Consider the following 14,907-nt stretch of genomic DNA (forward strand, 5'->3'; position numbering starts at 1 on the left):
CCCGACTAAAGTTGATGCACGTTTACGTCCTCTGTACAAAAATACAATGGCACAGCGGTTACACGGCAAAGAGGAAATAAGAAGACCGACGTGGAGAAGCAACAGTCTGAAGTCACAAACATACTCGGGAGAAACAGACTTCATGGAAGGCCGCTTTGAGTTTGTGTGGAGTTCCATGACTGCATACGGTCCGCCCAATGTAGGCTAGTGGTTTCAGAGGGAGAGTGAGAACAGACCAGATAAAACACATGTAAACCTAAGAGAAGCTTATCCAGGGTGGAGAGAACAGACACAATTCATTTTGCAGTCTGGATGCTCGAGTGGTGGTTGTCACTTTGCTCTGAGACCACTGCAGCCGCCTGTGTGAGCTTGTGGTGGGGGAGGAGCTCATGGCAACAGCCGCTGTGAGGACAGTAACTCGAGTGATACTTGCATTCATGTCAGAGTCTCTAAAACATCAGGAAACTCTCCAATAACATAAGATCCCGACTAGTATCTATTGAGAAAAACGTCGAAAAGAGCTCCACAGTTGTGCACGTTCACAAGGATACCTGTAAGGGATGATATGTTTCAAAACAGGGAAGGGAGAAGGGAGTTTGGTTGTTCCTATACAAGTCTCATGATTCTACATACTGCAGCTTTAAACTGATTCATACTTAATGATTCAAGTAAAGAAAAAAATTATTGCAAGAATATAAGAAAGTATTCTGTTGCCAACTTCGCAATGTGTGTGTGCGCACATCATCTTTCAGCCTGGTGTTAGCAGATTATTAAGACACCTATTACTGGTGTAGTGATTCAGCATCCCACAGTCCCCCGGGGGAGCAGTGAGAGGTAAAGTAAAGGAGTGTTTGTGGAGAGGATGACAGGAAGCGAAGCAATGGAGACACTTTGCTGGGAACAAATACTGTTCATTAGAAATAATTGCTTTCCTTCCTGATTTTCATTTCATTTTAATTTGTTGCCTCATTTCCCACCTGAGTGAATTCACACACAAACTTCTCATATTCATAACCCTCACCAGGACAGGCTTGATTATACATGATGATTTATACCCAAACAATTATGGGCAACTGTGAATATTCATAATATTCAGTCAGCTTGATGGATAATCATCAGCTTATCATTGTTCAAAGTGGTTTGTTATTCTACGCCTTGTTTTTAAACCAACAATTTGTTTAATTCAGATCTGCAGTTGACTCCAGGGGCGGAGCTACAGATTAGCCTGGGATAGGCTACCTGGAGTTGGACCACATTTCAGTCATGGGGTTAAAATGTGTGCTGTTAGAAACCAGTTAGAGTGAATGGTAAGCTTTGTCTTGGTGGGTCCCACACAAGTTTGTACCTGGTGTGTGTTTGTTTTTTTTTCTTTGTCCGACTACAACATTTTAATCAAAGTTCTATGAAAAACAGCTATATAGCATAATGATGGATTGGATTAGTGATAACACAGAATCTCATTTTGTAAATATGTGGAACTAAACAATATTTAGTGCCTCCTGAATAGATTTATGGTCATCTCCCACCTGGTGTGACGGACCCTTGTATTTTCAGTTCATGTTCTAATCAAAATCATTCCCATCATTTGTATGATTATCATTTTAACTTATTATAAAACTACATATTTTTTAATGGTTTCATTAGTTAATTTTCCACTCCATCTCTCTCTCTCATGTACCCCATTGTGCCATTGCGTACCCCTATCCCCATTTGAGAAACACTGAACTGGATAATGTCAAAATTACTCAAAGCAAATTGACAACATTTTGGTGGGGATCTGGTTCAATATATTAACTGTCATCAGGAGTGAAATTTCAAAAATTCCTTTCTCAGTTCATATTTGACTGATCTTGAAAAAAATTGACTGTTATGTCAGGTTTTGTTCCTCAAATCACTCACCAAGTTTCATCTGGATCGAACATTTCATTGTAATGTTTTCGAAAAAATGGGAATGGTCATACATTTGAACCTACTGTAGAGTTATTAATGGGGATAGGAATGAAGTGTGAATGATCATGTACCATCAGTGATCCTGATCCATTCCACATAACTACCAATACCTGGCAAAGAGGATATTTGAAACTTCGTGGGGGTTTGTGCTCCGAGTGCGCTTGTCCTCGGTGTTTTTAGTTCTACAAACACCTTTAAAACATTTAATAAACAAATATAATCTATAATATTCAGCCCGTGACCCCTAAAATAAAGATAGTATTATTTGTGCCATAGTACAGTATAGTTATCTTAGATGTAAATCCTTGTTTTAATCAGAAATAAAACAGGTTAAAAGTGACCAAAAATGGTGGAAAAGATGGTGAAATGGCATTTTAAAAACCATAGAAATTGTTTTAAAGTTGCAAATTAGAGTGGCCAAAAAACGTAAAGAAAAAGTGGTAAAAAAATGGTTCAAAGTGTCAATACTGGAACAATTAGCTTAAACTGACAAATAATGGGCATGACAAATAGGGAATGTGGTTAAATTGGCTTCAATAAGCAGGAAATATGGTTAAAAGAGGTTAAAAGTGACAAAATGGGTCAACATATTGTACGTGACATTAGGTGGGGAAAGTGGTGAAAAGGGTTTATAGGTTTATAAGTCTTGAAAAAGCAAAAAAATTGCAGAAAAGGCATAGAAATTTGATGGAGAAGTGGCAGAAATGGGAGCAATGTTTCAAAAATGCATTAAAAGGAGCAAAAAATATGGCAAGTGATGAAAATAGGTTTAAATATGGCAAGTTTGGTGTGGTTGCAGAAAAAGGGTAAACAAATACAAAGCAAAAATGGGCTCAAATTTATCAGAAAATATTCTGTTTCTAGAAGCCATTGGGCAACCCCCTCCCAGTGTCTCACAAACCCAAATGGGGTCCTGACCCCAAGGTTGAGAACCCCTGATCTAAAGGGCATCTTATCAGGGTACATTATTGAAGTTACACCACTGATAATGCATCTTTTTTTGCTAAAGTTCATAGAAATACTGACACAATCACTTTTTTGTAGAACTTATGCTTCACCTAAAACCGTGAACCTGTAGCATTTGACAGCAGGGAGGCTCTTAAAGCATTGCAATGCAGAAAAAACGATGAGATAATGTGGTAAACGCTAAAAAGAAAATCTAGACTTGGCATTTATTGTGTAAAAGTATGGAAGTCTCTTTATTCCATACACAGAATAAATTCAGAACAGGGACGGTCCAACACCAAACAGTACAAATGTTATACAAATATACCAAAAATCATCATTTATTTTACATAAATTGTACAGTAGACTAAATATATGGCACTGAACCTCATTATTGTAAGAGATTTTAAGACAGAAGTTGACAATGGATAATCTTTAAGGCCTTGTATCATCTGTGACGTACAACAGTAACTGATATCCAACGTTTGTGTCCAACAGGCTTGCCCTGTCAGTGTGGCACTTAGTGGGCAGAACAGCTTCACCAGAAATAACTGATTAACATCTGCACACATCCTCAGTAAAAGTGAGTCTTTGTATCAGCATCAGAAGATTGTTAAACACAATAATAACACAAGGCATTTCTGTCAGGGAAAGTAAAAAAAATGGTGCGCTGCTCACGATTGTCAGGTTTGTTTCCAGCAACAATAAATAACAGAAAAAAGACTGGACTGATTGGAATGCAAGACATAAAACAACGTTTGAGTTCCTCGAAGGTTACATCCATCTGTTAAAAATATTCATGTAAAAGCCTAAAAGACAAGAGCACCACATTATCTTTCTTTTTATCCAAACACAATGGAAAAAACACATTCTTTGTTTGATTGGTGTTTGAAGAAAAGTTTATAAATTTCAAAAATAGTTCCAGTGATGGCCCAGTTGAGCCTCAGGACTTGAGTCCATCTCCACAGTGTAATCTGAGCACTTTTAATCTCAGGTTTGGAAACAACTTCCCCATTTTCTAGGCACAATAACCCAATGTCCCTCATTGGAATCTGAAACAAGTGCCCAATGAAGACGTTCTGTTCTATAAAGGCACCGCAAAAACCCTCTTACATTTCCGCCCTCCGATTGGTTCCATCTCCTTGATCAGCTGCGTCTTCCTCTCTTTCTTCATCCTCCTCCTCATAGTTATCTCCTTCATTATCCTTTGTGTCATTGTGATGATGGTCGTCCTCATTTTCAGGGCCTTCCTCGTCTTTCCCACCCTCCTATAAGGAGAAATCACACAAAGCCCTTGGGCTATTGGATTTGCTCAGTTTTTGCCATTTCATAGTTCATACATAACCCTTTCTGACCCTCGCTGTAGTTTAGCCTAAACATTAAGAAAGTGGAAGCTTTCTCTGAATATACGAAAAAACTGACTTCATGATTTTTAGCAAAAAAAAACCTTAGCCTTAGTCAAAATCATGAGAATTTGCTAATTGATGGAGTCCAAATTTTTGGAGTCATTGTTGACCAAAAACCACTGAATATGTTTGTAGGAAAATCATTAAATCTATAGGTATTCTGGGTAGAGTCCGTCCATTTGTTAATCCCTCTTGTATGATTGACTATATTATAGTTTAATTGGGGCAATACCTGTCAAACTTATTTAAACAAGGTTTTGCTAATTCAAAAGACATTTCTAAGAATGTTGGATTCCTATGATAGATTGTCCTTATTTGGTCTTCTGTTTAGAAAATACAAAATGTAGTCCATTTTCAATGTTGACATTTACAGAAATTGTATATTCATGTATATTTATGTGCACTTGCCCACTGAGTTACCAAATGTATTCTGTAATTTCTTCAAATATTCTTCCGATTTTCACAATTATTCAAGAAGGCATTGCAGGGATTTTCATCTGCCATACTGCAGAACTTAAATGAACCAAAAAACTTTGGAATATAGAGGCCCATCACTTTGGAACAATTTACCTCGGACTTTGAAATCCACTTTTAACTCTTTTAAAAAACATTTGCATATATTGTTAATTTTCGGAAAAGTTTATTTTATTTATTTTTTATTCATCCGTTGCTTTGTATATGTAAATTGCTTAGTTGGAATTGGTGAGGTGGCTTTATAAGAGCCTGTGGTCTTCTTAACCCAGGCTTCACACACTTTTTTCACAATGATTTTTCAAAACTTTTCAAAAATATTTTACCAAATTTCCATGACTTAGTTCTGAACTGCGAAGATCTATTCAAGATTTTTGCATCTGCATAAAGTCTCCCTCGTCTGCCTCCTACCACATCCTAGCTGCTTTGGTACCACTTCTTAACAGCTATGTTTCCAAAACTTTTCCAAAACAGTTAAAATTGCTCCATGACTTTTCAAGACTGGAAAATCTTTTTTTTTTTTTTTTTTCCAAATTCCATAACTTTTCCAGGAATTTCAGCACATTTATGTTATAAATCTTTGATGGATTTTTAAAAGTACTGTATGTTGTATGGGCAAACAAACAAATAAATAACAAATCTCAGAGGGTGTTTGCAATAGTCAAAACTATGTTGCACTATGAAGTGCGACATGTGTGGACAACAGACTTTGGAGGTGGCTTTGTCACTTTCTAGCTGTAGTATTGAACTGCTGTCAAAACACATGGCTTTGAAAAACCTCAAGGTCCTTTTTTCATTGATTCTTCATTTCATAAATGAGCTTCTGTTGGGTCTCGAAAACCACAGACTTTGTTTATTGATCCAAAACATTTACCTGCAGGCACCTGAGGTCATTGTCTGGGTATTTTCTTCTTCTTCTTTTTTTTTGGTTTATCTGAGATCTGATTTATTTTCCCTCAGAAATTCCCATTTATTGCTGATTCACTGTTGTTTATCAGTTAATAATTAGTCAAAATAATTTCCCCTAATTTACATACTTGTTTCCTTATTAGTGCAATGGCTGTCAGCAGATAAACTATATTATGAAATGATTAGCTTGGATTAGCAGGACACAGATGTAAAGGGATGACAGATGCTAATAAAAGTAAATACTTTCTGATTATTTACTATAACACTTAACAAAGGGATAAGATGCTGGTGTAGTGGTTAGTACTGAATCTTTTAGGGACAGACGATACATAACTAAAATAAAAATAAAATGTGGTATTCAATCCTTTTTGAGCAGATTCCACTGAAGATAAATTAAGTTAACATAGCGTCGCTAAAAACCTGACACCACAATAGTAGTCATCACCTGATCGCCCTCATTTAAGCATGAGCTGCACAAGCTGGGTTCAAGTTACCCAAACTTAACTTGGGTTTGAGCTTTCACCAGTAAATTCCAGAATGACAATGTATGTATTACACTATTAATGTATAAATCTATGATATTAATCTTTGCCACTGTGCATGGCTGTAAAGAAGTCTCCACTGGTGTAGCGGAAAGGGAACACATTTAATTCCTACATTGTCCAGTGAGAACATGCTAATTACTTTCAGCTCCAGTTACTTTGGTTACCATTAGATATCTAGTTCAGGGCGGCTGACCATTAAGGAAAAGGTTTTTCTTAAGCCTCAGATAGGAAACTCACCTGTTCAAAGTTCTCATTAATGTATTGCTCTTCTCCATCCTCCTCTCTCTCTTCCTTGGGCCCACCAGCTAAGTCCTCTGGAGCCTGCAAAAGAGACATATTCAGACTAATATACAGACAGATATTTACTTGTTCTTGGCTGTCTTTAAACATATACAATACAATACAATACAAAGAATAAACATTAATTTTAACAATGGAATGGGCTTAAGCAGTAACTGCTTTTCGGAGCCCATTGCCAAATAGCATTTAAAAACACAATAGAAACTCAGCTCATGAATACTGCTGTTATTCATCAGCTTAATGATGTGTACTTTATAAATTACCGTAATGAAATTCTACTCTGCATTTTATCCATTTCCCCTGAGAGTAGCTGTGGACTGCCAATTGCAGGCGCCCGGGGAGCAGTTGGATTGGGGTTAAGGGACTGGCTCAACATCCCACAGTAATGGCCCGGGTGAGATTCAAACCACTGATCCTCCGGTTACAAGCCTGCTTCCTTAACCACTAGACCACCACATATCAACTTATGTTTCAATAGGAGCAACATATTTAGTTTTTCCAATCATTTTTGAACAGTGAACTCATTAACTTAAAGTGATCCTTAAGATCATTCTAAACTTGAACAGTTTATATTTGATATGATTATGGACTAGGCTTCACCTCATCTTCTACTTCCTCTGGGTACTGGTCGTCCAGCATGTCTTCCTGTTGGTCTGGGTTTTCTGCCATCTGAAAACACACAAATGACACTCAAATCCCAAATATTAACATTTTTACAAGCAGCTACGAAAGCCTTCCAGCAGTTGCTTCTGTGAAACCTGTGCTCTGTATCTCCCTGTGCACCTGCTTACTGACTCACCACGAGCTCCTGCTCCACTGCAGGTTGTTTGTTGAGGTGCTGCGCTGGCTCCTCTGCTTCTTCTTCTACTTTCTCCTCATGAGCTTTGATGTGGTGTCGCTGCTCGTTCTCGGCCTCCTCGAACTCATCCTCTCCCTGGTTGTTGGGGTCGTCCTCGGGGTCCAACTCACCCTCAACTCCGCCCTTTACCATGATGATGTCAAGACTTTAATACTTCAATAACTTAAAAAAGATTTAAAGCAAGGGTATCAAACTCATTTTAGACCAGGAACCAAATACTGACCAGTTTGAAATCGAGTGGGCCGCAGATTTTTGTTGGGGGGAAAAAGATCAATTTTAACACCTTTGTGCTGAATCTTCACTTTAAAAAGTATTGATTTTATAACCATTTTTTGTGTAATTTAAAGGAATTTTGTGGGAGTGTTAGTGAGAAATTGCAAAATTTGTGGAAAAATTGAGACTTCTTTTTACAATATGCAATTAAAAATGTTTGCATTCATGAAATATAAGCAAAAGAAAACAGCAAGTCACTACAAATATTATGGAGTTTCATTATATTTCTGAATTCAGGATAACTGAATTATTTGGTCATTTACACAATAATGCATGTTTTTTCTGTGACTTTTACTGTCTCCTGTGGGCCGAATTTGATGCTTTAAAGGGTTTGACACGTGTGATTTAAAGGAATCATCAAAGTGGGTGGAAGAGTGATGAGGACGAAGAGATGAAGATGTAAAGATCCAGATCTGACTCACCTGCTGATGTGGCAACACTTGGTGTTTGTCCTCCTCCTCTTCCTCATGTAGCATGTGCACGTCTCTTTCTGAAAACACAGAAAAAAGTCACAGAATCACCCACGTTTCATGGGAAGTTTCACTCGTTTTGCATTTCTGACATTGTAACTGTTATATTTCTATTCAACCTTCTTCGTCCACATCTTTATGGTCCTCTTCACCCGGAAAAATGTCATTGTCCATGTTCTCATACTCGGCCTGCTTTCTGAAAACAGAGAATAAAGAAAAGTCAGAATGGGAAAGAAGCCTTGATAATTAATGATTCAGTACAGACTGATACATTATGAAGCATATGAAATATTAGCCTATGAAAAGCTAATATTTCTTTCACTTTAAAAATGTTTTTTAATTTTTTTTAATTTTTATAGCGTACAATTTTTTTTTTTTTTTTTTACAATTATTTACACCATTATTTCAGCCTACATGATGTACAGATAGGTTTCTGGAATGATGCACAGAACACACACGTTTGTCTTAGGCTGTGTTCGAAATCGCATACTAACATACTACACACTATATACTATATACTATCAGTATGATTAGGATGCACCGTTCCCACTGAAGTATACTTCCAAGTTCCCCAAGATGCATTTCGAACCTGCAAAAACAAAAACCTGAAGCACACTGAGGCTAAACATCTACATTAATTCGCCACCTCTGAAAGTTCTGATAACATTTTCAGCGAGAAAGTGACCAAGTAGAAGATCAACACGTGCTCATTTGATCCATAAAAACTCGTAGAAACACTTTTAATGCTGACATTTCAGAAATCCGCCATTGTGCTACTCACAAAACCTCCGGTTAACTTTAGGACAACAGCCCTTTAGAGAAGCTTTTATTTTGAAAAGGGGATGTTTGACTTTTAGCGTGAAGCCTGTACCAGGGCGATTTTACATTTTGCTCGCAATGCATCATGGGGTTGGTTAATATGACTAGTGTGCCCACTGTGCATACTAAAAAAATGTCCAGATACAGTATACATCTGGGTATTTCTCGCGTACTTGATCTTTCCATACTCATTTTGACGTCAGTATGAGTAGTACTTTAGTATGCCATTTTGAACGCCTTAGTTTATGTCTCCTCTCTGGTGGATGATGTTTATGATAGAAGTTGAGTAAAAAATGTACTAAATTATGTTTGATCGTTTCCTTCAGATTGATCAAAGATGATGATGAGGAGAAAAAAAAGTCGCCCATAATGCTGACCTTTGTTGCTCCTCTCTGAGCAGTTCTTCCCTCCTGTCGGCCTCCTTCTGCTGCAGCAGCTCCTTTTCCTGCTCCTGCTTCAGCCTTTGCTGCCTCTCTTTCAGCTCCCTCTCTCTCTGGGCCAGCTGGGACTCCAGTCGCAGCTGGATCTGTTGACGCTCCTCGGCTCTCTGAGCCTCCAGGCGCTGCTGCTCCTGCTGTTGCTCGTAGGCCGACTTCGCTCCAGGCACCAGAGCCTGGGCCTGGTGCTGTAGCTGGGCTTCTAGATTCAGCTCTGCAAGTGGATCCTTTAAGTGGAGAATGAAACATAAGTAACATATAATGAACAAACAAAAGTATTAAATATTCATAATATATATATATATATATATATATATATATATAATTCAAAGTGCTTTACATCATTAAAACCTTACATAGAATAAAAAAATACCCCTTGCAATCAATCCACTAGAAAGTCCAACAACATCACACAGACAGAAACATAGAATTAATCACATAAGTCAAAGTGAGCAGGGTTTTTCAACCTTAGGGTCAGGGCCCCATGTGGGGTTGCCTGAAATGTCTTGTAATAATACATTTTAACAAAAAAAATACTGATTAAAATTATATTTTTAAATTTTAGATTTTTTTTTTAAAGAAAGTTTGAATTTTAAATTTTATTTAAAATTTGTCAAATATTTAAGATTTTTTTTTTTTTTGTATCTGTTTTGCACAAATAAAAAAAAGAAAAAGAAAAATCATAATATCATAGAAATAGATATACATACTGAAATATTTATTATTATCCTTTTTTAATTAATCCACACAATCTCAAACATGTGTATACTTTCACTTTCTCAAATATAAATCTAGTTAAAATAAAATGCATTATAAAAATATCTGAGCTGGAGCTTATTGTTACTTTGTGTACTGATATTGGCTACTGTGTGTTTGTTACACAGTATAAACAAACACGATAAACAAAATTCATTTTAGAGAAAAAAAAAGTTTGTGATATAAAAATGGGGTCACGACAAGAACCAGTGCTTTAGTGGTTAAACAGAAGACTTTGAATGAACTGACCAGCCGTCTCTGTTGATCCATAGCGTTCTCGTCAGCTTGTTCCTCCTCTTCCTCTTGTTGTTCCAGGTCTTCCTCCTCCAGCTTCTGAGGTTGTCCTGCCTGGGCCATCTCCTCCTCTTCCAGCTCCCTCCTTCTCTCTGCATCTCCCTCACCATCCTCATCTTTCTCAGGCAGGATTAAGTGAGACTTGACCTCTGACTCTGCGTGCACCTGCTCTTCTTGGAGGTCCAACTGTGGGGGTGAAAAACATCATGTGAGGAATACTAAAATCCTTCTTTTTCTTCATACACAGGAACACTGTTTGTTGGATCCCATGCATTACACATTACCCTTGATTCAGTGTCGTGGTGATGTTCCTCCATGTGATCTTCACGGGAGTGGTTATCAGGTGTTTTGTCCAAGACGAGGTCTGCGGGCCCTTCATGGCCACGTGTTCCTCCTGCTGTGTCATGTAGCTGTAGGGGATGGAGGTTCTGTCCAGGCTGTGGCAGTATGGATCCACTTTTCAGCGACTCTTTCAACTGTTTGTATTCATTCACTTGAACCTGTAACCAATGACACACACAATGGGAGTACTGCGCCACAGAGTACAGGCCTTCTGTGTTAAATAACTAAAAATCATAAAGCATCCATGTAATAGTTCCAGCGAGATTCATTTTGTCTTCTTATTGGAAAACCTTCAGACAAGATTTTTCAACAATTTTTTTTTATCTCTGGAAATAAACATTTCCTGAAAAACCTTGTCTGAATAAACGAAACCTCAACTGAACATAAAGCATCCTTTCTGTGTCCAAAAAACTCAGTCATGCTGTTTTGAGTTTTCCTCCATTGTCACATTAGTGACGTCTTTAACTGGTACTTTAAAAACCATTACACCTACACGTAACTTACTCATGGGCCACTAATTGAAAAGGGAAGAACTTGCTTCCTTTTAATTAACACCAGCCCACACAATAATAAGTCAGTAATCACATCTTCCAAACATTTTAGTTCACATAATAATTGTATGTTGGGCACTTGGTTTATCAAAAAAAAAAAAAAAAAAAACATTAGTGTCCCCTGTACATTTTAATATTTTTGTTTTTTTCCAGTGGATAATCCAAATAAATTTAATAAAAAATAATAACCTAGTTTAAAATATAACTTAAGGTATGTTTTGTTGAACCCAAAAGGACACAAGAAGGAACATAAAATTATTATATACTGTTGGTTTTGTATAGTAATTTTTACAGGAGTGTACAGATGCTTTGTTGTGATTAGATCAAATGTTATGTGAGCAGGAGTGCAGATCAATATGGGATAGCTGATAACATCCAGAACGACTGACAGTCAAACACATTAAAGCTCGATTTTTCTTTAATATAATTTCTTTATTAGCATCATATAATATATCATAAAAGTAATCATTTCTGAAAAAAAAGGACATCCACGTGCTGTCTGTGCCTTATAATTAAGAAACTTTGGAGTGTCTGTTCTTGTGTGTCTTGCAGTGACAATTCTTCTTCAAAACTCGTAAAAATAACATTAAATGTTCAACGTCATATTTTATAAAAGTGTTAAAGTTTTTGGAGTGCAAAGACAAAAAAAAAAAAAAAAATATTTTTCTTCCTCAATGTTAAGCAAGAATGTTCTCACGCCACCTCCTCGTCATGACGTTTCACCCCCTCATAGTGAATGTGCCCCCCTCGTTTGGGAACCACTGACATAGTGAAATGTTAAGCAAAATGTTGGTCTGAAGGGCTGAATAAATAAGAAAATGCCAGTACAATGAATTTTAAAGGAGAACATAAACCACTGTTATTGATAAAAGGCAATGAGCTTTACACACAACTTAAATTTACACATTTTGTCTGAAAAACACCCTTCAGTATTTTTGACTGTTTTTAATTTAATTTTCTGTGGAGGCTTGTAGGTGGTTTTCTAATTAGATCTTTCCAAATGTCTCCTCTCTCTCTTTTTTTCTCACCCCAGTCGCTTCATTATGGTCTATGGCTGAAAGCTCTGACTAAACCAAACCCCCATGAGTGAACATGTGCACGTGTACGTGCATGTGTGTACATACCCAGAGGTTCTGATGGACAGAAGGAAGATAAAGAGTTAAAGAGAGTTAGTGGATAGTATGCAGATGGTAAAAAAGCTGGAAGGAACAAAAAGCTCAGTGCTCATTATAACATTCATTTCAAAGCAAAGGTCACGCTCAAGGACAAATATGATCTGATGTAATTAGCCAGAAAACCAACAGCACCCCTGACATTGTCCTTACTGACTGTGGAGGATTACTCAGTCCGCTACGTTGCACAATTTTATGCTTTGCTGAGATGATTAAATTAAGACTGAGGAGGACGTTTTAGCTCCACTTGATCGACTACGTTCTATTTTTACTGCAATACTTGTCTTGAATCTTTTTTTTCACAAGATCACCGACAAATAACGCAAAGACAATTCAAAACAGATACATTAAACAACAGTTAGCCCTATAACTGAGCTGTAACACAACGTCCTGACAAAAATGTAAAAAAATGAAAGAATCAGCAGCATTCGGTGAGTGCAGTAAACAATGTGACTGCTCCTACCTGAGCAGCCGCCAGTGCACTCTTGTGGTCTTCCAGTGTCAGTGCAAGCTTTTCGTGGGCAGATTTCAGGTCCTGATGCTGGATCTGAACACAAAGCGGTGCTACGAGTTATCACACCTCAGATAAGCTGTGTACACTGTGAAAGGATTTACCAAATGCACACTAAAATGGGTTCACACCTAGTTGACAAATTTGATTGATGTATTTATTTTTAACATGTAAAATGATAAATGAACAATAGTTTATAAAAAAAAAAAAATGCAAAACCAAAGAGAATGAGTCCACACATTTCTCCCTATTGCCTTCAAAATATTGTGTGACACATTTTGTACTGCTGTTCTGGGCGCCATTTTCCCATGCAGTTCTGTGAATGTGACGTCAAATTAAGCTGGTGCACGTTCTCAACGACTTGGAAATAAACCGGAAATAAAGAAGAATGAGAAGAAGATGGCTTGGAGACTGAAAAAAAGACAAGCACAGTAAACTAAACTACTGTTTGGTTCTGCAGAGACATATGCACAGGTCTTGCAGTAAATAGTCACTCTTGCACGCAAGAGACCCATCGGATCTGTTTACATAATCCATGTATCAAAGATAAGGATAATCCACGTTATTGTGCAGAAAAAGGAATGTTCCAACGGTGTATTCCTTTATAATTGTCCTCTGCTCTATTCTCCTTTGCCAGCGGACCACAGCTCTCACTGCTCTACAGTTAAAGTTGCATTCTTCAGGGTTACATCAGCTCTGGCAGGCAGCTGCAGCGGGAAAGGAAGAACGCTGCCTGCAAACAACACTATGTAACCAAACCCGAACACCAGTTCTAAATATCTGTCCGAACCCGACCCTTCCGGTGCTGTCAGGTGCCGTCAGTGTTATGTTGGGTATCCATCCTCTAGTCATAGTATCAGCTGTAAACAGTTAATGTGTGCCCCTGTGGTGGCTTGGCTGAAGGCTGCAGTTACCCTAACCACTGTGGTGTCACTATGGAGTCTGATTTCTAGATCCTGCCCTTTAAACTTCTCAACTTACATGTGCAAAAAGGAGTAGGAAGAAGCGTAAACTTACTTAATCCTACCTCTTTAATCACTAAAGACTTAGCTTTTTTAAATACAACTAATAATACAATTAATTACCCATATATAATTAAACAAACCATCTACATATTCACAAATAGTTCATAGCTTATCATCAAAACAGAAGAAAAAACAACAATTGATTAGAGAGCAGATTCATTCCTGTACCTCGTGAAAATCATGTGTTATACCTTTTTAGCTCCACACTCATCCTGTTCCATGATTTCACTCCACAAATAAACATACAAAAAATTTTCTAAGTTGTTCGGACACTTAAAATGTTTAAATTTAACTTTCCCCTTGAATCACTGGTATAAATCATTAGTCACTCTGTGGTAAGGTTAATGTGCATCTCAAAATAGACATCTTAAAATAGAAATGAAAATGCCAAAACATGCGTTTTGCACCTGAGATGTAGCCAGCGCACTCTTGTGGTCTTCCAGCGACAGTACAAGCTTATCATGGGCTGCCTTTAGATCCTGACGCTGAACCTGAACACAAAAAAATGCAAACATTCAAACAGAAATACACTGTTCCCTTTAAAAAGTGTTGATCAGTAACATATCGACCATGCTAGAAACATTATGTTTAATTAGATATTTGAATAAGCAAATTTCACCCATTTCCTGAGTGTGAGGTTGTTCTTACATGCACGTCCTGTAACTGTGTGTGAATGTCATGGTGGGCTTTCCTCAGTTGTTTATTCTCCTCTCGAAGGTTATAAATGCTCTCTGTCAATGATCAACAACACATTTAATTACAAAAAGCAGCTTTTAACAAAAAGCAGCACGTGGTTACAGACAATGATGTCAAAAATATTCCTGAAAAATAACAACAACAAAATTGAGAATATGCTGCATAATGATTATGGT

The 14,907-nt window shown here is 37.4% G+C and overlaps 1 protein-coding gene across 3 annotated transcripts in view; it reads right to left on the minus strand.

Annotated features, from left to right (window-relative positions):
* Nucleotides 1-3,212: 3,212 nt before the first annotated feature.
* golim4a (golgi integral membrane protein 4a) overlaps nt 3,213-14,907 on the minus strand; it is a 29,942-nt gene continuing 18,247 nt past the window's right edge. The window contains exons 6-18 of one of the 3 annotated variants that reach the window (XM_028465066.1): nt 14,684-14,766; nt 14,443-14,526; nt 12,963-13,046; nt 12,452-12,460; nt 10,719-10,934; nt 10,390-10,620; nt 9,325-9,611; nt 8,248-8,324; nt 8,081-8,148; nt 7,326-7,508; nt 7,127-7,195; nt 6,464-6,547; nt 3,213-4,163 (exon numbers count right to left, since the gene is read on the minus strand). In XM_028465066.1, coding sequence (XP_028320867.1) covers nt 4,005-4,163; nt 6,464-6,547; nt 7,127-7,195; nt 7,326-7,508; nt 8,081-8,148; nt 8,248-8,324; nt 9,325-9,611; nt 10,390-10,620; nt 10,719-10,934; nt 12,452-12,460; nt 12,963-13,046; nt 14,443-14,526; nt 14,684-14,766 — 1,634 coding nt within the window. In that variant the 3' untranslated portion in view covers nt 3,213-4,004. Of the gene's footprint in view, nt 4,195-6,463; nt 6,548-7,126; nt 7,196-7,325; nt 7,509-8,080; nt 8,149-8,247; nt 8,325-9,324; nt 9,612-10,389; nt 10,621-10,718; nt 10,935-12,451; nt 12,461-12,962; nt 13,047-14,442; nt 14,527-14,683; nt 14,767-14,907 lie in introns of all 3 variants that reach the window. The other 2 variants (XM_028465068.1, XM_028465067.1) reach the window with 2 other exon arrangements.

The sequence above is a fragment of the Gouania willdenowi genome, chromosome 13 (assembly GCF_900634775.1).
Source record: "Gouania willdenowi chromosome 13, fGouWil2.1, whole genome shotgun sequence".
NCBI lineage: Eukaryota > Metazoa > Chordata > Actinopteri > Blenniiformes > Gobiesocidae > Gouania > Gouania willdenowi.